Here is a 27,847-nt window from a genome sequence, read left to right on the forward strand (position 1 = left end):
TCTGTATATCTGTCTAAGTACCAAGTGACCACCTTCGCAACTGAGAAATGAAGCTCATGTGGAAGTGTTAAAAATTGCATCTCACCAAACAGGTTTTGGTTGTGGAAACTGGATTCAGGAACTTACGGATGACACCATGTACTCTCTTTATGCTAAATACTGGTCATTAAAAATTCTTAGGGCTCTTGTTTACTTTTTCATTTTAACCAAAATTACCCAAATATGCAATTTAACTCTTATGTGTAATTTGCTTCCATAGCCACAATACATTAAAAAAATACGAACATAATGATAATTCTCTTAAAATACATTACATAATAAGGTCTAGAATATTAGAAGCATATTGTGTAATTTTAAGTTTATTTTGCCATTAAAAAACAACAAAAAGCTCAAAGTAAAAACAATGTATGTATATGTGTGCTTCAGGTTGAACCTGAACTGTCTCTTATGCCAGACTATGATTATTCAACATGTTCGTGGATCAGTGACTAAAATCCGCCGCGCATCAGTTAGACTGTACTGAAATGCGTGTGTGCCCATTGATTCGGGAATCTGGGTCTATTGTTAAATTAAAACCTCTATTTCAGCCCCCTGGTAGTAAATTAGTAGGCTTGTGCTGGAGACTGGCACCGCACAGGCACAAATTTCCACACACACAGGGGGTAGAGGGAGGGGGCGTGCTTGTGCGCAATGGAGACGCTAGAGGGAGGGGTATTGGTGCTGGAGGGGGGGGGCGTAATGTGTGTGTGGAGGGACGGAGGGGAGGGCCCGCCTTGTGGCTTCCTAGCCCCCTGGGTGTATTATAGATGCGCATCCAAGCAGCCGGGACGGCGGGGGCCACTGGACGGGACGGGTGCAATGTGACGGGGTTAGGGGGGGGAGAGACTAGGACGCTGCACTTAACCCGAGAGGGAGGGAGGGAGGGAGGGTTTAACCATTAACAACCATTAACCATTAAGGAAGCTGTGAAGAGCCGGCACCGTTGCTACATAAAGCGTGCGCACCGGCGTCCACGCCTTAGCTTTGAAAGCGCGTTACCAAGAGGTTAGAGGATACGTTCATCCAGCCACACGGAGACCTTGTGCACACGCTGACCGTCTCAACCTGTGTGGACCGCTGACACTGAAAGGTAACCACCATGTGGAGCTTTTCTTCTTCTTCTTTTTTTTTTAAATCTAACTTCTTGCTGGACATTTACGCTGTTATTACACGTGAGAGAAAAGTCATGTGCTGCCTTTATCTGACGGAATGTGTCACAACTGCAGCTTACCCTACTAGACCTTGTGCGCACGCTGATGGTAAAGAAAGGGAGGGCCATGATTCTTTAGTATTCTTTTTTTATGAATTACACACTCGTGGTGATAGCGGCAGTGACATCGGCTCTTGGAACAGAGAGCCCTCTGCCCTTGTTTAAATGAGCAGTAGAATAGAATAGGAGGGCTTGTCTATTCAGCCCTGACCAGGGGAGCACTAATTTACGCCTTTGCCATGTTGGGTTCGGGTGGTATTGGTCCTGACTACTAAGCAGAGGATTGTTTCAGCGGGGAAAGCCAAAGTCTGTGTGCGGATGTCGCAACATGCAGCCGGAGGAAAGCTGCGTAAAGGTAGTGAGAGTAAAGGTGGAAGCTATTAAATACGCCTTCAGAATAAAAGCTGATGTTTATTTGTTGGTTGAGTAAACGTTATCCAAGGATTCAGATGGAGCCAGCACTGAGAGTTTGTTTTCTGCAACACATGAAGTGGTAATAAAGGGGTATTACAAAATAAATTATTTAATTTTATTTGTTAAATCTGTTTTTATGGAGATCAACGTGTTAATTCCAATGTTAAAATGCTGGACTGTCTACTCTTAATAATAGGTACAAAATGTTAAACACAATGTATCCTCTGCATTAGCTACTATTTTATAAAATGAAAATCCTGTAACTTTAACCCTACAGTAACCACAGTCAAGATTTATGCAAGATCTAACTTTTATTTTTTTTATTTTGAAAGTTTCGACAGGAATTTACCATCTGCCCAGTGCTGGAGCGCTGGAGACAGTGGTAGTGTGACAGTCCACCGTCAAAAGGATGTAGGCAGAGGCTCTGTTAATGGTAGAATATTTTTAGCTGCCGGGAGGAAATTTGGCGCTGGATGAAACTGCTGAGTCTCCTCAGCAGTTCTGTAATGACTTTTCAGTCTCAATGAAGAGCTTTGGAATAATATAACAAGTATATGGGGCTTCCATTTGTGGTGAAGTTCGTGAGTGAGTTTCCAGTGATAAGTTGTTGATATTTTTTACATATGATGTATACAAACGATCATTTCTGATCAGAAACTACGACAAAATAGTTTGCTCTCTTTTGACCAGTTACAGCAAAACTCATTTGGAAATAAAATATTTTTTTTTTTTATTAAAGATTGAATAATTAATGGGTTTCTTCTTTTCCCAGGTGACCGTCCACTCCGGTCGGAGAGCTACTTTTCCGCAGCTGGTAATTCAATCCTTATACTGCCGACCTTTAAATATCTTTTGAAAACCTCCCAGCAGCCACGTGGGTGTAAGGTGAGACATTTCCACTGGTGCACCGACCAGTCGGGCATGATCAGTGGACTGAGAGCATGAAAAGTCAGTGCTGCAATCTGGCTGCTGCAGATCACTGCTTTTTCTCCAACCTGCCCTGAACATTAAAGGACTGTTTACAAGTCACCAGAGGGGGATTTCTGTGGTGAGTCCCCAAGCCCATTGTTTTCATTTCTTGTCTGTTTTGAACCAGTATGCCTTGTTTTTTTTGCCGGCCTACCACAAGCATCTTGCATTGAATGGAGAACATACTGGTTCTGCTCCCGAAGCACCGACAGGAACACGGGCTCTGCAGACGCACGGCTGCATGTGCCTTGCTGCAGGTTTTTTCCTACAGAGCAGTTTTTTTCTGGTCTTTAATAGCGACCCACACTCCCTGCCAGCCTCTTTAATGGGATAAATTAACTGGACTGATCAGGTTTGAAACCAGATCAGGTGGCCAATTCCATTCTGACTTCCCCCAAAGAGCGTTAGGCTGAGGCAGGCTGACATTTTTCTTGTTAGGCCGATTGTCTTCCAAAGGCTTCCGCATGGTACTTTGGTCGAAAGAACAAGACAAACTCCCTGACATCGACATGTCCTCCACGGACATTGAGATGAAGAAGGAGGGAGACCCCCTGACCCCGACCTTCCTCAACTCCAACTGCTCCGTCCACCCAGTGATCCTCACCAAGGGCCCAGAGGAAGTGAGTCCGGGGACCGTGGGTGAGTTTGAGCTCACAGAGGTCACATCTCTCACAGAGAGAGCCGGTGAGAACAGGGAGGATGAGGAGAGGTCAGAGATCGTGGTGGCAATGGATTGCCGGGCCAACGCCAAAGGTCAGAGGGAGGAGGATGCTCTCCTGGAGAACGCAAGCCAGAGCAACGAGAGCGACGACACCAGCATCGATCAGAGCCCCCAACCTCCGGCGCCACTCAAAGAGACCTCCTTTTCCATTGGCCTGCAGGTGGTCTTCCCCTTCCTGCTGGCCGGGTTTGGGACAGTGGCAGCAGGAATGGTGCTGGACATTGTCCAGGTGAGTGAACCTTTCTTTGCTGTTAACAGTGCAATGAAAGTTAAGGGCTTTGGGTTATTTTGGTCAGTACACTTTCTTCTTTAATCAGAGGACAAATCCAGTTAGCACCACTTCTTTCTATTTCCCTTTTACCTTTGTAGTACATCAACATGTTTCTGAGCAGAGTTGGTGCTCCAGTCAGCCCATGTGTACTGACTCACAGTATGGGATGAGCTTTCCCCTGGAGCATTTAAATAAACTTATTTAGCAAGGCCCTGGTATGTGTCAGTCACTGTGCTGTTGGCCTATCCTGAGGCCTGCCTTTGGGGATGGGTTGATCATGGAGCATTCCATGGAGGTATTTACATAACACTTTCTTCCACAGGACTGGCACATACTGGTACACAATGTGTCTTCCATTGAGCAGTCACACACTCCTCTGACATGCTTTGATCAGTAGCAGGAAGAATAGACGGTGTTCATTGTAGTGCAGTGTTTAGCTGGAGAACTGCCGGATCCACACTGCCTCTAAGAAAAGAATATAACTTATAATTTTTTCTTCTTGACTCGTTGCATTTGTCTCATTCTGAGCATGTCTATTTGTAAGTTAAGGGGCCAAAGTCACATTGACAGGTCATATATTTCCTTTAAGTCAACCTGTAGTGCTGATAAAGCTGGAGGTGTCAAGCTGCCAGAAGACCAGTCCGGGCACATTGTGTACACTGGTACTGATGCCAACATGGTGGACCCTGTCGCAGAGAGGAGGGGAGGAGGAAGAGGAAGAAATTTTACTTTCTTTTAGCACCTGAAATGGCAGCTGAGCCAGAGTGAAAACAAAGTACAATACGTCAAGGCCTCAGTTACCGTGTGGTTAGGTATTCTTACTAAACCAGGAATGCAGAGGTTTTGGGGTCAAAAAGTTTTCATGCTGCCTCAACTTAGGCACCATGCTGCTGCGCTTTCTCTAATTTCCAAAACACTCGGTGCACCATTCCTTCAGAATGGGTGAGACTGGAAGAGAAGTCACATGGTCTTATTGTACAGTGCTAGTCTGCCATCACACCCTTAGCCAGCTGTGACGTCACAGAGGCAAAAGTAACATCTGTAACTACAGCTGAAAAAAAACAAGTTGCTTTTCAGCATCCATGAGCATTTATACTAATAAACATGCTATGCTAATACATACTGACTTCCAAGCCTTACATTGCAGGGATGAAGTTATATGGTTGCTGTTTTCTGTTTGAACAGCTGGAACAAAACATTGTCTGTTTTTAGTGGTCATTAATGTTAGCAAGGAAAACATTTTCCTTTCTAATCTCTCCAACTTCTCTGACCATTTTCACTTGTGATTGTTTCACCATCCATTTGTTTTCACTTCATTTTTATTGCCCTGCCGATTGGCCCTTGCCCGGTTCAAGAACAGAGAAACACTTTTACCTCTAAGCTCCAAGCATCTGAAAAAATATAACATGGGTAGCTCATGTCTCACACTGAGCAAAACATATCAAAACCCTATGTAGAAATGAATAGAAGTCTATTAGGGCGTGCAGCATTTTGTTGTATTTTCTAGCTTACAATGTATTATCCTGGACCTCACTATTTTTCAATTTTTTTGACTACGCCCCTGTATTTTTCATTCAGACTTGTGTTTTGCACTGAGTTCCAAGCTGAGGCTTGTCTGAAACGACTTCTCCAGTGAGTTCGGCTGAGCATCTAGCAGGTCATCTCACTGCCTAATTCCCCCTCCATGACACCGTGAAACGCTAACTCAGCTAATCCCCCTTGTCCTTGCAGGAAGGTAATTGTCTAACCCTAGCTCAGTCTCTCTCTCTCTCGCTGTCTCTCTCACACACACACAGGTTTGATCAGACCTCACCAGTCCCTTTGTGAGTTTTTAAAACTGCTTTGGTTAAAAGTGTCTGTTTGGCCTGAGTTTATGAATTGCGGCTTGGTCTGGTGTATGACCTGGCTGTGTTGCTTCTTGACCCGTTTAACATTGGACTCTTTGACCATGTACAGCACACACAGAGACTCTGGCCTCATTCCCACACAAGGTTGGCCCAGAAATTATGGTCCAGCCTGGTATAGAGGAGTGAGACGTCTGCATAGTTCTTTTCAGTGACTTGGCAGCAGAATGACCTAAAACTGTCAGTCTCTCACTGCCAGGGACTGATGAGGACTCTGAGGGTGACCGGCTCAGTTGGACTGAAGGTTACGTGTGGTTTGGAAAGGGTCATGTAGTGCTAGTTTCCTCAGAGTCAAAAGCCAAATGGGTGATTCCGTCATATGAAAACCAAGAATGCAAAAAGTGTTTCTACAATATATTATCGTGATCGTGTGTGTGTCTGCCTCACAGTCTAGCCGTCTGCCCTGCATTGCGGTGTCTGTCAAAAACAAACAGTCTAAAAATACAGACACCAGTAAACAGGAAATCGTAGTCAACACAAAGGTTTAACACAAGCCAAGCCCTCGCTGCCCACCAGACATCATTTAGGTTCCAACCACATCCACTTGCTGGGTTTTTCACACAAGAGCCACAGTGAAAACCAGAACGTGGGCTTCCATTCTTCCATTCCATCAAACTGAATCATCTTTACAGCTGTAGGCTTCATACCCTGGCCCTGCTGGACACAGTTCAGCCATCTTGTGCAAATAAACTGGAGTCTTTTCTGAATTCTACCAAAATATATCATTTAAGAAGCAAATTAAGAAAAGAAACAGTTGGTTTCCGCTTGATGTTATGTCCTGACAATCATTAACAACATATCAGCTCACAGCTATTAAAACATGAAAACATCTCGGACAGCTCCATGGTCCAAGGATTAGCAGGTGCCACACCTGCTTTTGTGTTGTCCCAAGCTTTGGCTAATCTTTCACTCTGTGAAGGATCCTCAGGAATCTTTGGAAAGTCCCACTTTGTTTATTTGCTTTCCCTTCCGGTCAGATAGTTCAGGCATTACCCTCAGTCCATCCTCATGTGGCCCCAAACAGTCCAGGCTTCTTAGCTCAAAGCTTCATCAGATGTTTTTTTAATGTACACATATTTCTTCATCCATGTCAGGCCAATAAGGTCTTCATCTTTAGGATTCAGCTCAACGTGCCCCTTTATTCTCTCCATATGTTCATTGAACCATATGTTCATTTGAACCATATGTTTCTACATTGGACTTGTCTGGCTCTGAATGTGCTGTCCACGCTGCGGCACCAAGAAAATGAAACAGACACCAACTGCTGCACTTTCTGTTATGCTGTTGGGAGTTGTGTAGACATTGCATGCCATTAGGCTCAGCTTCCCACTCACAGTACAGCAAGTACAGTGATCCTAAATAAAAATGGGGCCATGATGCTCAACTGGGCAATCTGACCCTTGTGGGGGCTTGCATACCAGAGCTCCTATAGGTCTGTACACAGAGGTACTGGGGTTGTCCAGTGGAGTTCCTAGAACCGAGGAGGTGGCCTTGAGGAGGGAGGGCTTGTTTGGCTCAGAGCCAGAGTTCCATGGAGACAACAACATATATCACCACAGGGGAGGCAAAGAGCAAGATAGGGGAGTGAGACAGAAGTAGAGAGAGAGAGATAGAAAGATTGAAAACATTCGGCTGTGAAAGAAGAGAGAAGTGCTCACAGAGGCTGCTGGGTTGGCAGAGGGCAGCGAGCCAAGCTGAGGGGTTGGCTGTTGGAAAGGAGCTCGGCTTGGCCTGGTGACAGCTAAGGGGATAGACAGAAGGAGTTTAACCCACACCAGACATTTGGTGCCACACCTACTGACACAACATCTTTAATAGACAGCACTCCTTATCAATTCCATACACCTGGTACGGGTAACCACACAAAACAGAGTTAGAGATGCTGTGTTTGTATGTAGCTTCTGCCGCAGCTACTCCTCTGTTTATGCCTGTGTCAGCCTTAACGAATATTGATTCAGCACCGAGGCGGACCAGACTGTAAGTGCTGGGGGGCCTGTGGGACTGGCTCCAAAGATAAGCACTTTTTCTGGAGGTAGATCGATGGCCACGGCCTCAGCATTAGCTTTGTTTCTGGCCACAACAGACTGCAAACCTGCTATCACTGCATGAAGTCTAATGGAGGCAGCACTTCACCACAGTGACAGGCCCACGGGAGGTGAGGCCATCTGCGAGGTGAGTTCCTTGTGACTACAAGGAACTCACCTCTCAGATGCTGGCTATAGGACAGGGAGGCCTAATAACACCAGCTATAAATTTTATTAAAGGCCATCTACTGGAGATGTAGAAGAGCATGCATTTTCTCCAGCACGTGCTAAATTTGATTTGTGATTCTCTGAAGCTACCTTCACATGCTGTCCTGTAGATTTAGCTAGCCTAACTACTGGCTGACATTGTAATGCATACAGAGGAATTCAGCTTATTTAGGGAGTGGGCAATCATGGCCGCTTAAGGCATGATTGTAAAGTTGCTAAAACAAGCTACTAATAATGTATTAGTAATGTAATAATGTAGCTCCTCACGATACCATTTTTCAATACTGTGTCATTAATCTAATCTATGCTTTTTTTGCCAGCAAAAATCTTTTTATCATAACCACATGTGGCACATGCCATTTTTATTTTACTGTGTTTATAATGAAGATTGGTGGGTAAAGGTGAAAAGGGGGAATCACAAGGGAAAGAGACTGTTATTCAGAAGTGGATGGTGATAAATCTTTTCAGCCTGAAGTCCTACTGACCTTGTTCTTGTTAAGGGCAGAACTGATAGATACATAGTGCGTAAGGTCCATAGAGACTGACTGTTTTCCATGTGCTCCATTAATACAGGTTTCACCCCTGAATCGATACTGTTGTAGAATAAGGTCACACAGACACTGGAAAAAGGTGACAGTAGTCTGTGTGTTCTGTTTGAGTGTGGTATTCACTGTGTTGTTGATCATTGCAGCACTGGACGGTTTTCACGGAAGTGTCGGAGGTGTTCATCCTGGTTCCAGCACTGTTGGGGCTCAAAGGCAACTTGGAGATGACGCTGGCCTCCAGACTTTCCACTGCGGTAAGAAAAGTTGTTGTTTCTGTGTGTTTTCCACTAACTCATAGGAAATATATTAAACCCATTATATCAGCATCTTTCATTCCAGTGAAGTACTGACTAAATTCATGACGGCGGTGATTGCCATCAGCTGTAGTCAAATCGAAAGCCACAAGGTTGTTGAAAAGGAAATGAAAAAAAGATTTACAGATAGTTCCGTTGACGTGCTAAAATGTGTTTCATTTTAGCACTACATTAGGGGCTACATTGTAGTCATGTGACCATGCTGCAGTTCATTTATTAGCTTTAGCTTTTTACTTCCCTTAGCTTTCAGAAATCATAATAGTCAAAATGTGTAGGGATCATATATATAAAATGTATTTCCTGCCTACCTAAAAGTTCATCATCCCTGTTGCACTCTAGCACACCTGGATGTTGCCATATTTTGCAAGACACCGATGCCCTAAAAAGCATGTATGCAATATGACACACAGTGTTATTTTTGTAGTTGACGTTTTTATATCACGGTTAATCAAAAATTGATGCTATCTGTCACTTATAGCTGTATACTGAGCTGTCGGAGCTACAAGTCTCTCTGAGCTTGTCTATTTTACAAGCATGAGGGGTCAGTGAGTGACCTGACAGCATTGCTAACCAAAGGTTAGCAGCACACCCTACACACCCTACAGTTATAAAGGCATACGTTTTCAAGAATTAGCCCAGTATTGCAACGATCTTCACATTCTTTCCACTGGCCTGTGGGAAAAAAACAGGTGATGAAGGTGATTAGCATTGCAAGCAGCGGCCCACCCAGCACGTACAGATCTACTTACTAACATTACAAAGCAGACATGCAGAATTAGTCCAACAGTTTTCAAGTCTTTAAAGACGCAAATGCAGAGATCGCATACTGAATACACTGAAAATGTCTACTGTACGCTAATCCGCTAAAAGCTACTGCTAAATCATAATCCTTATTAGAATTAGTAGAATGATTTTGGCATAGTTTATTCGTTGCTTAATTAATTAGCAGATGTAAAAACACTGAACTGTGGCTGTACATAAAGTTCCAGCCTTCAAAATCACATAATGGAGAAAAAGTTGGATATTTAACGGGGCACTGCTTTTGGAACATGTCCCTTTGTTTCCACATTAATTCAGAGTGTGATGGGTGAATCAGTGTCAGACTGGGAAGATGATTCAACAACATTTCCGCGCAGCTTCAACACTGATTGAACCATTCCTCAATATTTATTGAATGGTTTTCCTGATTAGTTAAATATGTGTTTAATTTCTTTTTAGGAGTAACCATCACAGTGAATGACAATATTTCCATTCTTACATCCATCATCACAAAGTAGGCCAGGTTCTAGTCCTGACTGAGACATTACTGTTAGCTCTCTGCTGGCTGGCCCCAGCAGGACCACGTTTCTTTCCACGCTGCCACTAATTATGAGCAGATTAAAACTGCTGTAAGTTTCCTAATGCGCTTATTACTGATAAAAAAAAAAGAAAATCATGTAATCCCCAGTACTGGCTGGGTGTAGGAGTTTTCAGTCCACATGACTGTTGATTTTTTCCCCTCTTTTTAACCTTTGAATATTTACTGAGATGATTAATGGAAATAAGCTGTTGTTTTCTCGGTTACTTCTGCCTCCTTATTGTGTTATTGAGCCTAATTATGATTGTTTGTAGGATTACTGGAACTTGGCAGCACTTGCATTGAAACACAAGTGACCCTATAGTCTGATATTACAGCTACAAAGATCGACTTATCTTCATTTAGTGTGTATTAAATGTTTCAACACAGGTGCATGTTCAGGTTCCACTGGTGTAAACCACAATGAGCCACAACCCCACACATATAAAGCCGAGGATTTGGCATCATTATTATTATTCTTATAATGACATAACACCAGGCTATGAGCATGAGCGACATCAATCCCCACCAGATGCGTAGCGCATCCGTGCATATGATACAAACTCCCGCGAGGTTCACAAAATCACCCAGGTATCTGCCTCTCTACTGAAACCTCTGTTTACTCCATTAACACAGCAGCTTCTCACCTTTCAATCTGAAAGCAGCTGCTGCTTCTCTCCCTGCCTTTTCCTTTCTGATGTGCTCTCTCCTCCTACATGGCTGTGGATGTGTTTCTCTGCTGGTTGCTATGTTAAATCAGCTAGAGTTCAGTTTCACAGCGTTTTATTTTGAAAATCTACAAGAAACTCTCTGGTGTTCTGGCACCTGACTTCCTGCTTGACGAGGGTTGGTGCAAACTGACGCGTTTTGGGTCAAAAATCGAACTGGTCACATACTGGAGCAGCACACGTCTACAACATGGCACTGATGGGCGAGGAGCTTTTGTATTGCTATCTTCCAGAAGCACATGTCATACTGACATGCAGGGCCTACACACACATGGCCAGCAGGCTTGTCAGTCTGCCAGATGTATTGGATGGTGCTAGATTGTGTGAAATGTGAGAGGAAGAGAAAGATCACACACATTAACACTTGGCCACTGAGAAATCCCACTGCGGCTTTTCACCAGTCAGCTAGATAGATTATTTTTACACTTTTACCACTGGTTTGTCAGTCCTTTATGTCTATAGATGAATTGCTAAATGTTTGGTGAAGTTACAACATTAAATAACTTAAAGCTGTATTAATCAAAATAAGCTAACAGATCCACAACCTTGAGCTAACAATTATATTAGCAAACATTATAGTCTGATAGCTTAACATTAATTTGAAGTCATGTGTATGGACACGAGTCAAACAGGTTTGTCTACACCAGCCTGTGTGAGTCTTAGTTGAGTGCTTAGTGGAAAATGTTGGTAAGCTAAAAGCTAGTCATAAAAATGAGCTAATAAGCTCAAGTCAGTGAGTAATAACAACGTTAGAAAGTTGAAATGTGCTTCTACTTCCTGTATTATTTAACCCATTCAAAAAGAAGCATCTCAAGATCTTCTCAGGACACAACCCTTCAAGTCCAAGTGTGTTATGAACTAATTCATCTTACACTGGTTAATTAAAGCTGAACATAAAGCGGATATTCTCACACGGTTTGTCCAGATGTCTCTCTTCCCTCTGCATATGCAAATGACAGTGCACAGAATGGAAGAAGGGATTATCTGTTTGTGTCCTCTCACTGTGGATGGCCATTAGGATCATTGCTCTGGACACACAGTAGCCCACTGTAGCAACAGCCACTTGATGCTTGAGACCATCAGTGTGTGTGTGCATGTGTGTGTGAAAGAGAAGCGATGAGATAAGTGGAGTCGGCCGCAGGGTGGGGATCAGAGTGTCTTTGTCCAGAGAACTGACATCTTATTGTTCTGATGGGACCAAGGAGATACAGCGTGTGCACACTCTTTAACCCACCCCCCAGCCACCACACACACACACAAACTCTCACACAGATTGAAATAATAATATGTCATGTCTCTTTCAGGCTAATATTGGTCAGATGGACACAGCCAAGGACATGTGGAAGATGATCATGGGAAACTTGGCCCTTATCCAGGTACATGAAACTCTATGATGTGCTCACCTCCAACCAACACCCAATAAACATAAGCACTTCAGTCCATGTGGTCAGATCAGAATGTAATAATGTGTTAATACTCTAGTAAAAGTCTGCTATAGAAATATGTATTTGATGTAGAAACACGCTACAGTAAAATGCTCTGTGTACTTTATTCATATTCATATATGCAGCTATGCTGGACTTACAATGGGGCCTGCAGAGTTGTAGAGCTGGATGAGTGACCTGACTTTCTCGTCTGTTTAGTCCTCTGGTCCTCTTAGACCAGTGATCGTCAACTGGCTGCTTGCGGGCCACAGGATTGGATTGAACCACCAACCCGAAGTTGCTGTCACCTACTGCCTTAAGAAAAAAAATAGCAGCCCCCCAATAACAGCTTGACAGCCTCACATATATGAAACGTACATTTGGAAGTAAAATGAATACATTAATATACCAAATAATAATATATTACAACTTTTTTTTGGCCCTCATTGTGTCTGCTAAGAAACATTTTGGCCCTTTGACAAATGTAGTTGATGACCCCTGCCTTAGACCATCCCCAGTGTGGTTCTATAGGCTCCTTGTGAACTCAGGTTTAGGCTTTCGGGGCCACCTTCGTTACCTCTATACAGAATAATTGTGTATTCATCTCTGTTGTACATAAAGAAGATAACTGGGGGTAAAGATGCAGGTTCACAAGACCCAAAACCTACATTAAAAATGCTTTAATGTGGACACCCTGTGAGGAGCAGTTTTTGGTGCCTTTATGCTTCCCGTTCTGAACCTCCGCAGGTTTTAATGCTGCTGTGTGAAGTTTGTGTTCTTATATTTGAGTGGCTTTTGAAACTGAGTAGATCACATTAGAGTTGGAGCTAATAAATGATAAACAACAGGTTGTTTTACTGAACTCACTGCAGCACAGGTTACAGACACAGTGGAGCAGGTTGCGGATGGTTGTGTATTTTTAGTGCTCGTACAACACTGAAACACAAATGAGAACAACAAATTCAAATCTGATGATTTTTTAATTATCTATAATAGTATCATTATATCATACAGACCAGGACAGAAACTTCAACCTGAAGCTCAGATTTTCATTGAAATTACATTTCAGGATTCAAGTTACTGTTAAACCTGGAAACCTGGAAACAGTGATGTATTGTTAGAGCACTGTGTGTACAGTAAACACTGGGCAGTGATGACTGGGCACAGGACTTTAGCACAGTACAGGTATTTCTATGACTGCCTGATTGGACCATACCTAATTTAAGCTTATATTGCTGTACATACAGTAAACAATGAAACTTTAGAGTGTCTGCATCTTTATAATATTACATATATATATGTGTGTGTATTTTTTCATTTACCTAAAGTCCCTCTGTCACTGTGAGTTTGTCACCGCTTTGAGGGTCTGCCATCTGATGTAAGCCTGTTATGTAATATTTGGTCAGCCTGTACTTCCTGTAAAACCTGAAACCAATGCAGGCCATGTGCTAACACAGCCTCCTATTTAGAATCACTGTGCACTCACGCAGGGTCAGATTGGTGCTCAGTGACTACTGGGACTGCAGATTTGATCAATCTGTTGTGGTGTGTAGGTCGGCCGTGTGTGTTTTGGACATAGTGTAGTGTATAGTGTTACTGTGTGTACACATGAAGGCCATGTAAGGTTTGACAGGATGCTGACGGACACGTGACATGTAACAGGATCGTCTCATACACCTGGAGTTTACATGCAATCCATAGCCAACTGAAACATTGTAATGTGTGTGTGTGTATGCAGGTCCAAGCCACCGTGGTGGGCTTTCTGGCCTCCATAGCAGCGGTCATCTTCGGGTGGATTCCAGAGGGACACTTCAGGCTGGGCAACGCGGTGTTGCTGTGTGCCTCCAGCGTGGCCACTGCCTTCATCGCCTCTCTGCTGCTAGGTACAGTCATCACACAGGATGTGAGGGAGTGTAAACAGCCACTCATCATGTCAGGGCTTAATGTGACTGTCAGAGTCAGGGCTAAAGTTAGCGAGTCAGGGAAACGACTTCTGTTACAGCTGGAAACTAAGCACTACAAACATATATATATATATATATATATATATATATATATATAGTGCTGTGGCAACAGGTTAAGCATATAAACATCAGCTAAGACCTTCTCCCAGATTCTAGAATAAATGTCTTTTTAACATTATACATGACAAATTGTAATTTCTCTTCATGTTTTCTACAAAGGTTTGAGTACTACTCACTTAAAATGGCTAAAACGCAAGTACATTTTTGTTTTTTTGGTTTCTAGATTTCCAGCATCATGTTTTATTTAGTGTCCTGTTTCTCACATTAACAGCTTTTGACCCTTTGTGTTTTATTTACACTCCTGAGTGCACTTTTGACAAGTGTCCACTTGTCAAAAGGACATCCTTTAAAGGTTGTAGTGTTTGGGACAGGGTCCAAAATCCTTATAGGCAAAAAGTGTCACTCGGCAGACATCTTGAAAACATGCTTCAGCTGTTATTTCAGGTTGGACCAGGCCCCTAAGTCTTCATTAATGTACATATAAGGCAGATGATTGGCTGTTTGTAGAGAGGGGTAGCATATATGTTACTGTGTTATACACAAGTTTCTGATGCGATAACTAGCGTAGCTCCAGTTAGCTGTGGATCTGTAGCTCCTAGCAAAGATAGTGGTACACATGCAGTCTTAACACACTGACCCGTCTTCCCTGTCGTGATTCCTCTGTCAGGTCTCATCATGATTGGTGTGATCGTTGCATCCAGGAAGGTCGGCATCAACCCGGACAACGTGGCCACCCCCATTGCCGCTAGCCTGGGGGACCTGATCACCCTGTCCCTGCTGGCAGGCATCTCTACAGGACTCTACAAAGAGCTAGGTAACACTGGTGTTTTCATTCATTTATTTTAGATGTTTTTTTGAAGTTGTCCTTGGTAGTATTATTTTATCTATCACTAATCAGACTGCTGGTAGCTCCCAGATCAAAAGCAGAATAATAATCATTTGTATACCAATTAATTCAATAATATAATCATCACACATCAAAAGCCTTCATCACCTTTGAAGATGCCAAATAGAGCCGCACGTGTAGAATGTGTGAAATGTTTCCCTGCGCCCGGCTGTGCGCAGTAAACAAAGATGAAAGCCGCACATGCCTAACCTTGCTGCGTTTTAGGGCGAGAAGCTCCACAGCTATTTGGCCCTATTGTTAGCTCTGTGATGGTTTTTTTTTTCTCCAGCAACACACCCAGCTCCCCACTGTTCACATAATTTCCACACCACACACAGACAGACACTGACAAACACACACACATATGGTGAAATCACCCTGAGTGTGGAGTAATTCTCTCAGAAAGTCTAAGTTTACTGTCTTACTCACATCAGACAACAGTCTGAAGCTATGTTGGGCTTATTTGGGATATTTTGGCTCAGGCACATACAAACAGGGCTGGGGCTGTCTGGGTTTTGTAAGTGTTCTGTCTACTTAAATGTTGCTTGCTTGCGGTCTCCTGCAGTGTCAGTTGAGCTGTAACACTGCCCCCTACAGGACAGACTAGTGATTTTGTTTTTGCAGTCTAAATCCAATCCTGTTTTATTATTTTTTTTTTTATTTGAAAATTTAAAGCATATAAAAATTCATGTTCAATCTTTAAATTGTATTTTTCTTCAGTTCAGATTATTGTATCACATTCAAACACTTGTTTTGAGCCTCTTACTGCTGTTAATCAAATTACATATTTTCCCATGAATATTTGACTCCTCACAGATCTCAGTACAGGAAATCATCTGCCTCCCACTGTTTTTCTCTGTCTTTCAGAGTACAATGACTATACCAACCCGCTGGTGTGTGCGGTGTTTGTGGCCATGTGTCCCCTGTGGGTGCTGATAGCTAGAAAGATCCCATCCACCAGAGAGGTCCTGTACTCCGGCTGGGAGCCGGTCATCATCGCCATGGCCATCAGCAGGTAGGAATCACATGCATATAATAGCTTTTATATAATGCATTGGATCTAAGGTATTACAAATACATTAAAAGGTCTTCCTAACTGCTGACTACAAGCTAATTGCCATGTCAAACATCATCAACAATGATGAAAGACAACAGGAAGTAAGTGTAGCATCCTAGGCTACCATAATATAGTAAATGTTGCATCTACAATCTACACATATAGAAATATGTTTAAATGTGTGTTTCACATAGTATTGATTCAGTTCATAATGATGAGGCTATATCTGATTATGCTAAGCTAACTCCAGTTGTTAATGAGTCAGTCAAATGCTATTGCTAACTTAACAATTTGAAGCATGCTGTGTTGTTTTTGTGAATCATGCGATTGTGATGTCTACTCTAAACAGGTCAAATATTAGCAAGCTAATGTTAGCTTTATTGGCTAAACAAACAGTGTAAACAGTACAATAATAGTAATACATGTTGACAGTGTGTAATGTATTCAAAGATAATGTATTCAAGATAATGTATCTGAATTATATTAGATGATATAATAATAAAGATAAAGATAATAATAGTGGTACCAATATGTCTTACAGTGTCGGTGGTCTGATCCTCGACAAGACCGTCACCAACCCAAACTTTGCTGGCATGGCCGTCTTTACTCCAGTCATCAACGGTGAGCAGCTGGAACACAAAAGAGTAGAATTTATGTTTTAGGCACTGGCAAAACATGTGTGGCTTTTAGAGATAACTAGTGCCACTATGCCAAATAGCTGATCAACAATACAGAGAAGCCAGTGTATGCTTAAAGCTATTTGCTCATCCATCTGTTTTAATAACAGTCAGAGTGTCAAATGTGCAGAGATGTCTGCCAGACCAAGCGTGTTTGTGAAGTGATCATCTCTTGAACAGATGGAAGCGGCAGACTGCTAAAAACATGGTGGAACAAAAAAAACAATAACAGTGTTTCAGATGTGAAAACTGTTTTCTATTTTCATCATGTTTTGTTGTGTTTCCATGTTTTCACGCTGTGTGTGTGTACCAGGTGTGGGAGGTAACCTGGTTGCTGTTCAGGCCAGTCGGATCTCCACCTATCTCCACATGAATGGTCTACCCATCGGGGATCCCAACCCTGCCCCCAGGAAGTGCCCCACACCCTGCACGTCCTTCTTCGGCTCCAGTAAGTTAGCGTTCAGGCCCGGAATGTTCCGCTGTTCCTGTACATGCCTTATCTGATAAACACACAACTTTCCATGCATGGCCCTGAGTCCAGGGAGATGTCACAAAACAAGAGGCCAGGTGATGGCAAATAGACTCACAGCAGTTACAAAAGAGACACAACACAACTACAATAAAATATAATCAACAATGTACAAAGACACATAACTACCCCTGAAAAACACAAACAACTAGAAGGTGTAAGTAAACAACAAAGACTACAGAGTCACAAAATGACTACAAGGTGACTTCACATCACCACAAGGAGGCACCAAACAACAACAAAGTAACACACAACATCTATAAATATCACAAAACAACAGCAATAAGACACTGTACAACTACAAAGACACATGTTTCAACTTAGACAAAGAGCTACAAGTAGACACAACATCACTAAAAAGAGATATAAAACAACAAAGGGACTAAAGACATCTACAAATAACAAAAAGGACTACAAGAAGACACACAATGGCTATAAACAGACTCAAAACAACTACAAATGACACATTACAAGCATACAACAAAGGGGATACAAAACAACTACTAAGAGTCTAAAACTACAAAGAGTGAGTTCTGATGCCTTCTCTTCCAGCTGTGAACTCTCGCTCAGCCCGTGTGCTCTTCCTCCTGGTTGCCCCTGGTCACCTTGTCTTCCTCTACACCATCAACTCACTGAGAGGGGGACACACAACGCTGACGCCCATCTTCATCTCCTTCTACCTGGCTGCTGCACTACTGCAGGTACACATCTGTCTTCTGTAGACTCTAGAACTCCACATGGCAGAATGGTTGCTATGGCGACCTAAAACCGAGCTCATTGCCCCCTGTCATTGCCTCTTTCAGGTCATGATCCTCCTCTACCTGGCAGACTGGATGGTCCACTGGATGTGGGGTCGAGGCATGGACCCCGACAACTTCTCCATCCCCTACCTGACTGCCCTAGGTGACCTGCTGGGGACCGGATTCCTCGCCCTCTGCTTCCACATGCGCTGGTTCATCGGGGACAGAGACAGTAACGCGGGCAACTGAACAAATGTGATACACGCACAAAAAAAACAACAACAAACCTTACTGTACACTCACGGGCTTGTTCAGATGAACATCACCTGTATGTTTGAACACTGTCTGAAAGTGTGCATCCATAATAAAAGGGCTAATCTTCTGTAGGGCTCTGTTGATGGTGTAGTGCATAGCATTTCATCTTCAGGATATCAGGACACTGTTGAACATATCTGCACCTCATTCTATGATGGATCAGCCCCACAGACTTTCATTCTAACCTTACCACTATTGACAATGATTGTTAATTGATTCACGTGCACGGCCAGTCCTCATTTTTTTCAATGGGGACGTTATAGCCCTCCTGTTTTTTTCTTAAAAGATCAGCATTTAACACTTGAAGCCACCACAAAAAATATAGAGAAAACAAATAAAGAAAACAAAAAATATATCCAAACAAGCCTAGAATGCTTAATCACCAAGTGCTACGTCAAATGAATATTATGTGTAATCATTTCTGATTTAGTAGAATGTTGCGTTGTTTTACTACACAAGCGTAATCCTACGCTGTGATTTGAGTCCAAACAGGGAGTTCAAAGCTCTCTCTCTGTAGAATAAGGAATATGAGACCCAAGGTCAGGCCTAGAGACGCTTTCGTCAGTTGTGAATCACCTTGTTAGTTTCTGTTAATGAGGATTGTGTGTTTGTTAAATCCTCCTCTAGAGTTCACAGAGCTTACACTACTTCTGTCCAAATCTACTAAATACTGCGGTTATGAAATAATAGTAGCGGGGTGTTATCTTACGTCCCCCTCTCTACTGGAGCAGGCTAGTTGTTGTTGTTGTGTTTCCCAAGCCAGGCTTACAGTAAGTGACAGAGTGGCTCAATATGCTGCAACGTACTGGAACAAACATGCAGAGCTCAGCAGACAACTGAAAGTGTGTTAAGTTGCGTTAGCCAGGATGTGTTAATTCAGGTTCAGCTGGCACAGTCCGACACACAGGCAGCGAGGTACAGACAGCTGATTTTTTTTTTGCGTGGATCCTTCCATGCATGCTCATTCTGCTGCTTTTGTTTTTATTCCTTTTTTTAATCCATCAGATCAGCTGTCTTTGTGGACTTATAAGAGAGGAGGAGAATGAAACAGGAAGTCGTTAGCCTTTCAGACAGACTGTACCAAGTACAGAGAAACCTGCATGTGATGCTAGACCTATCACTGTTTTTTGTTATTTTTTTTCAAAGTAAATGTGGTGTGGGGGTAGAATGCATGTGCAGGGCACATAGACTGAATGTGCAAAACTTGATTATTTCATTTTACTGATTTTTTTTTTTTTTGGTTAAAATTGTGATTTTTCTATTTTGTATTTCTTTCCCTAATCTTTTTAACTCTTCATGATTGTTGTTTCTGTCTTATGAATATCATTGAACATACAACAAACCACTCTAAACATGAATTCTTTTTCCAGCTGGTCAAATGTACTGTAAAAGTGTTAATCCACCACCAGAGGGCGCAGCCTCCTCTGATTTGCATACTTTTCTGTAGCCCATCCTCCATCCTCATACTGACCAGGTGCCAGCGTTCTGCCTCTGAGAAAGTTGTGAATACTTCTATAAAGAGGGGCAAGCGATGCTTTGTCTATTTATTTTTAGAAGCACACAAAGCAAATTGTACATACTATATTTATTCTATATATACACGGTTGTTTATTTTGGCTCCATTTCTGTTGTTGATGATTTTTTTTTCTTTGCAAAAGGCCAGTAAAGCTTTTTTTGTTTTGTTTTGTTTTTTTGGGCTCTTGCTGCTATAGTGGAGCTAGCTAAGCTAACGACTAGCACGGTGCCTGATGACAGTTTCCGCACACATATCCCCGCAGGGGAGGAAAATGCATACTTATTAAGACATAGAATGGCCTTAACCTATGAGAGCCAAGCTCAACTCAAGAGTAACCAATCAGGAGCTGGGTTTGCCACAGAGTAGCATCTCTTTAATTAGCTTTGATTAATATGTGGTGTACAGTATGTTGATTCAGATGTGTAATATAACTTTATGTGATGTTGGCAGTGGAAATGTGAAAGGTCCCTCAGAGAATGCTGCTGTGCTCCCTCCATGCAGCTGTAACACACCCAGCCTTTAAACTCCTCCCCACTGCCTTTGTTAACCTCAGTGCTTCGACCACTCGCTGCCCCCCCCCCCCCCAACCCCTACCGCCTCTGTACTGAACTCGCTGGGAAGCATGTTGACCCCAGGGGGGGTGATGACATCCACCTCTGAACGCTGATGTGAAGACACGTGCGGCGGTGTCACTGAGGTGTTCTCTGTGTCCTTCTCGTACAAACCCTCCCTCTGTGAGGCAGGAGGACACCTTTCTCCCTGCAGGACTTTGTAAATTTGCTGGAAATAAAGGACTATATTATTTCATACCATCCCTCTGTGTGTGCTGCTGGGTTCCTAAACATATCTGTCAATATAACAATACAGTTACTTACAGAACTTTTTAATCTTTCAAAAAGATTAAAATGTCATTTTCCTGAGTAATGTGCTCAAAAACAAATGGAAAACATACTTAAAATTCTCTCAGACCATTTGCTGTGGTATCATGTGTTTCCTGTTGGCCTTAATTAGCCTTGAGATGTCCTTAGAGTCCACCTGTAGCTAACTGAACTGATTAGACAGTCTTTAAAGGTAGGGTAGGAGATTTCATTCTGATGAACGTTTTGTTAAATTAGTGTAACTTCTCTTTACAATCCGAATATTAAGCATCTGTGGAAGCTATAAAATGCTAAAAACATCAGCCAATCCTCCGGGTGGACCCTGCGCAGAGTATTGGCTGGTTGGCACTCTCTTCCTGCTCTACGCGGTACGTGCATGATGGCCAAAGTCACAGACCACTCGTCTTCAGGTAATGCACGTCCATGTCATTGGTAGGCCTGACTCTCACTGAGTTTTCAAAATCTCCTACCCTACCTTTAATCCTCAACTGTCAGTGGGGTTCATCCTCATCAAGTCGCCAGACTGCCGCCAATTAACCAAACATGCGTGTCTCTGAAGTACCAGAATCAGATTTCAAGCATTTCTAACCACACATTTTCTCCACTTCTGCACACACGCCTCCACCATTCACACCGCATGTCAGGCAACAAGCAAACAGAAAGTTCAAAAAAGACCTTTGTGATACAACTCAGGAGAGGCACCAGGAGGTCCCAGGAATACAGGGAGTTGGTAATCTGGTCTTCAGCCAAGAAGATGATCATATATGACTGTGACCTAACTGAGCTGCTGTACTTTTCTGCACAGACAGGAGAACATGTTAGGGACAGTGTAGTGTAGCACCCATTGACAGTAAAAACTATGGACAGAGCTTCCGTGACGTCACCCGTTTGTTTCTGAAGAGCCGTTTTGAGGCTCGGTGGGAGGTTCCGGGACGTGATGACCGCCGCCATGTTGGCAGCGTCATATCCGCCAAAACTCCAAATATGGACAAAGATGGGGCGCACGAGCGGGGTTTAGGGGGGCGGGCGATCGTGGAAGCAGGAAACTCACGCTGTGATACGTCAACTGTCTGTCACTCAAGTGGCAACGCCCATAATTATGCGTAATTTTAAGTCCGAATACAATTGAAACGAGTGAGCTGTAAAAAAATTACTCGCTTTTGGAGCCAGCCCCCAGCAGTTGCGGCGTGAAAGTTTTGACACTCCCGCATGGACTTCAAGTTTGAGCCCCGAAGGTTGCCGCTTGGTTGCACCTCATCAGCTTGTCATGACTGACTACCATAGGCTGAAAAACCTGTTTTTGTTGTTTTGCCTACATGCATGAATGAGTGTTATATGGAACGTTGTCAATTCTAACCAATGAGACAAAAATGTCACTCTCATAGCCTGCTAATGCTGTTTTTCAGTGAAGCATGGTGATAGCATCATGCTGTTTTAACAAGTAAGTGACAGAATGAAGAAGCCCCTTTTACCCTATTTGCTCTGGTCCTCAAAACATTAATTCAGGATGTGATATGTGTATATATAGCTAGATACTAGATGCTTCTGTGTTACTGTATATGTTAATGTGATGTACAAGCACAGACCTTGATGTTGGTTATATTCCTTTTTTTATTCAAAAGAGCCTTTTTTACAAGGTTTATATTAATATCCAAACAAATAGATTGATACAAAAAATTAAATAGATACAATACAAAACACTATCAGACTGAATAAAATATATATAATTCTATAAATCTATAAACATATTGAATCAGTCTAAAACATTGTACATTACATACATACAGTACATTACATTGTACTGTTTTTATATAGATTTTTTTACAGTGTAGCATGTGCTTCAGCAGGAGATGAGCAGAGGGTTGATGCTGCTGGTTTGTCGTCCTGATGAAAGCATCAGTTTGTCTCCGCTCTGTCCTCCTCCTCCTCCGTTCTCCCCTCCTGTGTGCAGATCTGAGGAGGACAGGCGGACGCAGAGGGTGTCAGCGACCTTCAGGACCTGCGTCAGATGCAGGTCAGACATACCATCTCCATTTCTGCCGCACACATCCACAGTGTCCATCACTATCTTCTTCAGCACCCTGCGGGACACATTCTAAAGGAAAAGACAAGTATTTTGTCTCAGTGTATATATACTCCTGTGCGACCACAAGATGGCACTGAAGAGCTCAGTATACTGTACGTGTATGTGTGTGTGAGTACCTGGTTCCGTAGCTGCAGCAGCAGTGAGAGCGAGTCTGATAGTTTGTCCTCCAGCAAAGACAGATGTGTCTTCTCCTTGTCCTGCTGCTTGGTCCTTGCCCCATCATTAACAGGGTTCTGCCAAGAAGAAGGAAGAAACCCCAATAAATGAAACTCCTGGCCAAGTTAGGCTTTTTAAATTAGTAAATACGGGTATAATCCTCCACCTTTTCAAACCCTCTGCTTTCCTCTTGGTGTAGTCCTTTACAGCTGCAGCACCCCCTGCTATCCTTGGGGGTGCTACTGAGGTTTTTGTCTTGCAGGCGACTCTTAGACAGAGTGTGATGGACCACATTGTCCTGACAGCTGAAAAGAAAACACCGGAGACTTAAGGCCACTTCGGACTATGGGATCTTGGAGTGGACAAAAATCCAACATGTGGTCAATGTAGGCCTACAAATAGCTAATTGGAGCTTTGTTACCCAAACACACTCAGCTGCAATTTAGAAGAAACATTTCCACCACATCCTGCACAGTCTAACATAGCCTTATCAGTGTCTGTGTGTGTGCAGGCAGATTTTTCTTGCTATCCTTGTGTGGACCATTTAGGTGTAAAAAGTCATAACAAGGACAATTCTGCATTGTGAGTTAATTGTATGGCCAGTCATCACCACCTCAAATGACTGACTGTAGATTAAGACTGGCTTCTAAGGTTAAGGGTCATGTTTGGCTGAGGGTAAGCATTAAGAGTTAATCAATGCTTAATTTTCACAATAGTCCCTAGTTTTGTACACACAGACCTACACCTGTGTGGCCAGTGTGTGTTTATTAGAATTAAACAAGTGGTGCATATAAGTATGAGTTAATTAGCTGAAGCTATATTGTTAGCAACAAGATTAGACTCAGAGTACAAAACCTATAAGATGGATGCACATGTGAACCAAATATAAAAATAAACCAGAAGTTAGCTAACCCTCTGCCACAGCCGTGCAGTCGGCCGACGTGCCTCTTCCCCTCCGTCAGGCAGCACTCTCCATCTTCTCTCGCCCCCCTGTCCTCCTCCTCTTCATCGGATGCAGCCCTCCCCTCCACAGCCCTCTGCAGGCACTCTGCATGTACAGACAAAGAGACTGAATACACCACTTACCAGTCACGTCACATCTGTCATACATCAGCATTTTTTAGTGAGACTACTCACCTGTCTTGTCACAGGTGTCCTCTGGGTGGATATGTTGGCCTGAAAGGTCTGGGACACAGATGCAGCGGGATCTGAGGGTTGTTAAGGGCAGACAATGTACTTTAATTAAATATACTGACAGTCAGTACTGTTGACAGAGGTATTCACTGGTCTAGACCAAATGAGAAGACGCACACATGCTGTTAGAGTGCTGACCAGTAAGGGTAATTTATGAGTGATGATGATGGAGATGATCAGACTGCACTAATGATCAGATGAGTGAAGTCTTGAGGAAGTCAATAATTATATGGCAGTATGAAATGACTTGAACAAGATGGCGCTTATTTTGCCTATATACCATGCAAATACATACAAAACACTGCTTAAACGGAACCTGGGACCATCACAGGAAGTTCATCACATCACAACAAAGCAAGCAAGCTGGCATAATAGAGGCTGATACGCAGCTTAAAGCAACTCAGTGGTGTTCAATGGGAAAATTGCTCTCTGGTTCTGTGAAGGAACCGGCATATCTTTGAAACATGGATTCCACATATAACGTAGAGTATGTTATATTTTTGTATATAAGCTAAACCACTCCATGTGTGCTCTATGAGACTGTATGAAGAGATGAAACACACTCCCCTTAACAAAGTACAGGTCACCTGTAGCTTTTGTGCATTGACTTTCAAATAAGCAGAGCACAGAGGCAAATGGTGTGTAATCGGACGCACAAACACACCCATGCAGTGAATGCCTCTGCTCACTCCCGACCGCACACGGTCTTTGTACCTGTACTGCTGCAGCTCACTCTCCAGCTGGGTGATTGTGGTCTGGAGCTGCGGCACACACTGGGCCTGCTCCTGTATCAGGCGAACCCTCTGCAGGCCCAGGCTCAGAGCTTCCCTGGCCTCCTCCGCCCGCCTCCTGATGGAGATTATCAGATTCATGCTATTCTTCAAACATTATTATAAAATGATTTGTGTTTTTATTAATAAAAGGTAACCCCCACCTAATCTGAGCATTCTCCTTCCTCAGTGCAGACTCCACCCCCTGTAGTTTCCGCACCTCCTGGTATGCCCACTGCAGCTCCTCCTCCAGGCGCTCATTGAATTTCATGGCCTCCTCAAGCTGGCCATCACGCGAGGAGCGGATCAGCCTCAGCTCCCTCAGGAGGGGATCCCTGATGTCCCGTCTCCTCACTGCCCTGCTCCCTGCGACTCCCACAGAGCCGCCCCGTGTTCCTTTAATCCTGCGAGTCGGCACCAGTTTCCCCTGTATCAGGGTGATGGAAGAAACAGGAGAGTTGTAGCGGGATGGAGAGGGGGCGATGCTGCTCCTCTCTCGTCGGAGCGCCACCTCCAGGGCCAGGCAGCGAGCGTCGCTCCCCTGCAGCGCCGAGCGGAGGTCCTCCACCAGCTCCCTCAGAGCTTCCACCTCATCTGGAGAAAAGGATGCAGTGTGTTCAGATCAATACATGGTCTTTATTCATGTATACAAGGTATACACAGTGAAAGCAGGGACATGCTGATGTAACGTGCAGAATGTGTCTTGGCATTATTATATTCAATTATTTTGAACCATGTTCTGATAAAAGGTCATGTGGTGCCTCTACTCTTTGGCTTAAAGGATGCTGAGATCAGAACTTCTATTTAAAAAAAAAAAATAAAAAATTTAAATGTGGATTAGTCAGACCTGGCTTTGGTCTAGCCAGGACCAGCAGCATTTTGGAATCTTTGGAGTAAGCAATGTGTTGTATGGACTCACTCTGTGCCAACATAATGTAACCAAAGCTTTTGTAAAGTAATTACTTTAGCCAGCTTTCGTCTAAAACCTCATCTGTTAAATGTACATTTCTCACTTTTCATGTAAAGTAGTTATAGCTCTGCCTAACCAGTGCTTTTGATAGCAGCTATAACTATATTTGCATGTTTAATAAAGCATATTTTTGCTTTTATGTCAGAAGAAGATTCGAAAAACTGCTGGATGATCAATGGGTGCAGAAAAACTCCAGGTGACTAAAGGTCAGGTGCAGAAGACAAAAAAGAAAAGTTCATGTATTTGCTATACTTCAGGAATTTAATGGATAGTTGAGGTAGGAAAGTGTGTGGGTGCATAATTAGAAGGCTGTCTAATTGAGCAACACTGTAATTAGCTTAACGTGCAACAATCAAAAGGTAGTACCTGGCTCACGGTCCTTTGAGGTGCAACTTTTCATAGATCTGTTCACGGCTCCAGTCTGATGCCTCGTCAGATCAAAGCTGACACACTTTCTCCGCCTGACGCGAGGCCAGCGGAGCCGTATCTGTCTCTCCACCAGCTCCGTATCCCCGCTAACCGGCAGGCGCCATGCGCACTCCCCCGTACCACCGCGTGCACTACGCACACGGAAATACCCACAGAGCCGCGAGTGGAAGTCTTTAAAAGACAGCTGACTGGGCAGTCCAGAGCATACATCCAGAAACTCCGCATCTTCATCATCTTTGTCACCATCTCCTTCTACTTCCTTTTCTATCACCATCATCTTCCCTTTCTCGACCCTGGCGAGACCCAGCACGGCGCAGAGCGCAGTGAAATCCTCCGCCGACACCGTGTCGTCCCGGTTGGGGTAAGCCAGGTGGTGGAAGACCTCCTGCAGGTATTGGTCTATTCCAGTGGCCAGGACGACAATCTCGTTCTCCGCGCCTGTATCTGGGCAGTGGTGGTGGGCCAGCGCGCTCCGGAGCCACTCGCTTTTACGCGCTGCTCGAGGGGAAGGCTGGACGCGCGTAAGAGCCGGTGCGGTGCGCTCCATGGTTGCACATAGACTAGGTTATTCTGGTAAATGTAACAAAGCAAAATACGACCAGCATCAAATTGGATTAAAAAAATAAAACAACACGGGACGTAACCTCAGCTCAGGACTCCTTCCTGCGGCGCGTCATGCGAAGATCTGATACTCGCCGGCGAGGAAAAGAAGTTCCAGCAAAAAGACTCCACCCTTCAGTGTACACACACACTCTGACTGCTTGTGTGTGTGTGGACTGTACCAAGGTGTCCACAGTTAAGTGAGTTGTGGTTGTCTGGACAAAAGTGGATCCGATTTCATCATGATGCAGTGAGTCATGGTGGGTTTCAGTTTGCACCTTTACCAGAATTAACCTTTCTAAACCCTCTGAAGTGTGTCTGACTCACCTCCTGATGTGGCAGCGTAAAGTGACTCCTGTCCCCCCGTCTTCTGTTCTCAATAACATCAGTCACACACACCTTTCTTTGGAAGTCAAATATTTTTTTACAGGAAACTGAGAAACTCCCCTGCGGAAATACCTCTCCTCACCACTTATCACTCACCTGATGGCCAAAACAAAGACTGCGTCTTTCATTTCACTTACCTGGGCATGACTAGACCATGCCATGCAAATTACACATGAATCCCACTCCACTGCACACACACACACAATAATTCAGCTTCTTAGAACCTTTGCCAAAACAAACTGTGAACTGACAGAAAAAAAGAAATGAACACTTGTTTGCAGCAATGACGTTTTGTTTGCATATTTGAATTGTGATAGGTTGTGTTGCACTTCAACTGCATTTCCCATTACACACACTGACAATGCAGGATAACTAAATCATATAAAGTAATGTGCACACTTTTGTTGTAGCAGATCAGGAAGTTTGGATTCATATAAACCTCACTTACTTAATGTATGTGTACCACACACTAGATGCAAGCGAGTCACCTGATCTTGTCCAGGGAA

The 27,847-nt window shown here is 43.4% G+C and overlaps 2 protein-coding genes across 3 annotated transcripts; one reads left to right on the plus strand and one right to left on the minus strand.

Moving 5' to 3' along the window:
- Positions 1–947: 947 nt before the first annotated feature.
- On the plus strand, positions 948–20,037 carry slc41a1 (solute carrier family 41 member 1). 2 transcript variants are annotated; one of them, XM_028406082.1, is made up of 11 exons: positions 948–1,129; positions 2,436–3,582; positions 8,472–8,579; positions 12,008–12,079; positions 13,866–14,010; positions 14,819–14,965; positions 15,905–16,052; positions 16,636–16,715; positions 17,085–17,219; positions 17,853–18,001; positions 18,104–20,037. In XM_028406082.1, exons 2-11 carry the CDS (start codon positions 3,097–3,099, stop codon positions 18,287–18,289), a joined length of 1,656 nt encoding a protein of 551 aa, XP_028261883.1. In that variant the 5' UTR covers positions 948–1,129; positions 2,436–3,096; the 3' UTR covers positions 18,290–20,037. The 2 variants fall into 2 exon arrangements, with proteins under 2 accessions (XP_028261883.1, XP_028261884.1); XM_028406083.1 differs by lacking the exon at positions 948–1,129 and adding an exon at positions 2,059–2,248.
- Positions 20,038–22,580: 2,543 nt separating this feature from the next.
- LOC114436098 (EF-hand and coiled-coil domain-containing protein 1) lies at positions 22,581–27,244 on the minus strand. The gene is made up of 9 exons (XM_028406185.1): positions 26,999–27,244; positions 26,292–26,924; positions 25,120–25,549; positions 24,900–25,034; positions 24,129–24,199; positions 23,904–24,039; positions 23,158–23,296; positions 22,952–23,068; positions 22,581–22,844 (listed from the first exon to the last, which is right to left on the minus strand). Exons 2-9 carry the CDS (start codon positions 26,899–26,901, stop codon positions 22,590–22,592), a joined length of 1,893 nt encoding a protein of 630 aa, XP_028261986.1. The 5' UTR covers positions 26,902–26,924; positions 26,999–27,244; the 3' UTR covers positions 22,581–22,589.
- Positions 27,245–27,847: the final 603 nt, after the last annotated feature.

Source organism: Parambassis ranga, chromosome 5 (genome assembly GCF_900634625.1).
Source record: "Parambassis ranga chromosome 5, fParRan2.1, whole genome shotgun sequence".
NCBI classification, from domain to species: Eukaryota; Metazoa; Chordata; class Actinopteri; family Ambassidae; genus Parambassis; species Parambassis ranga.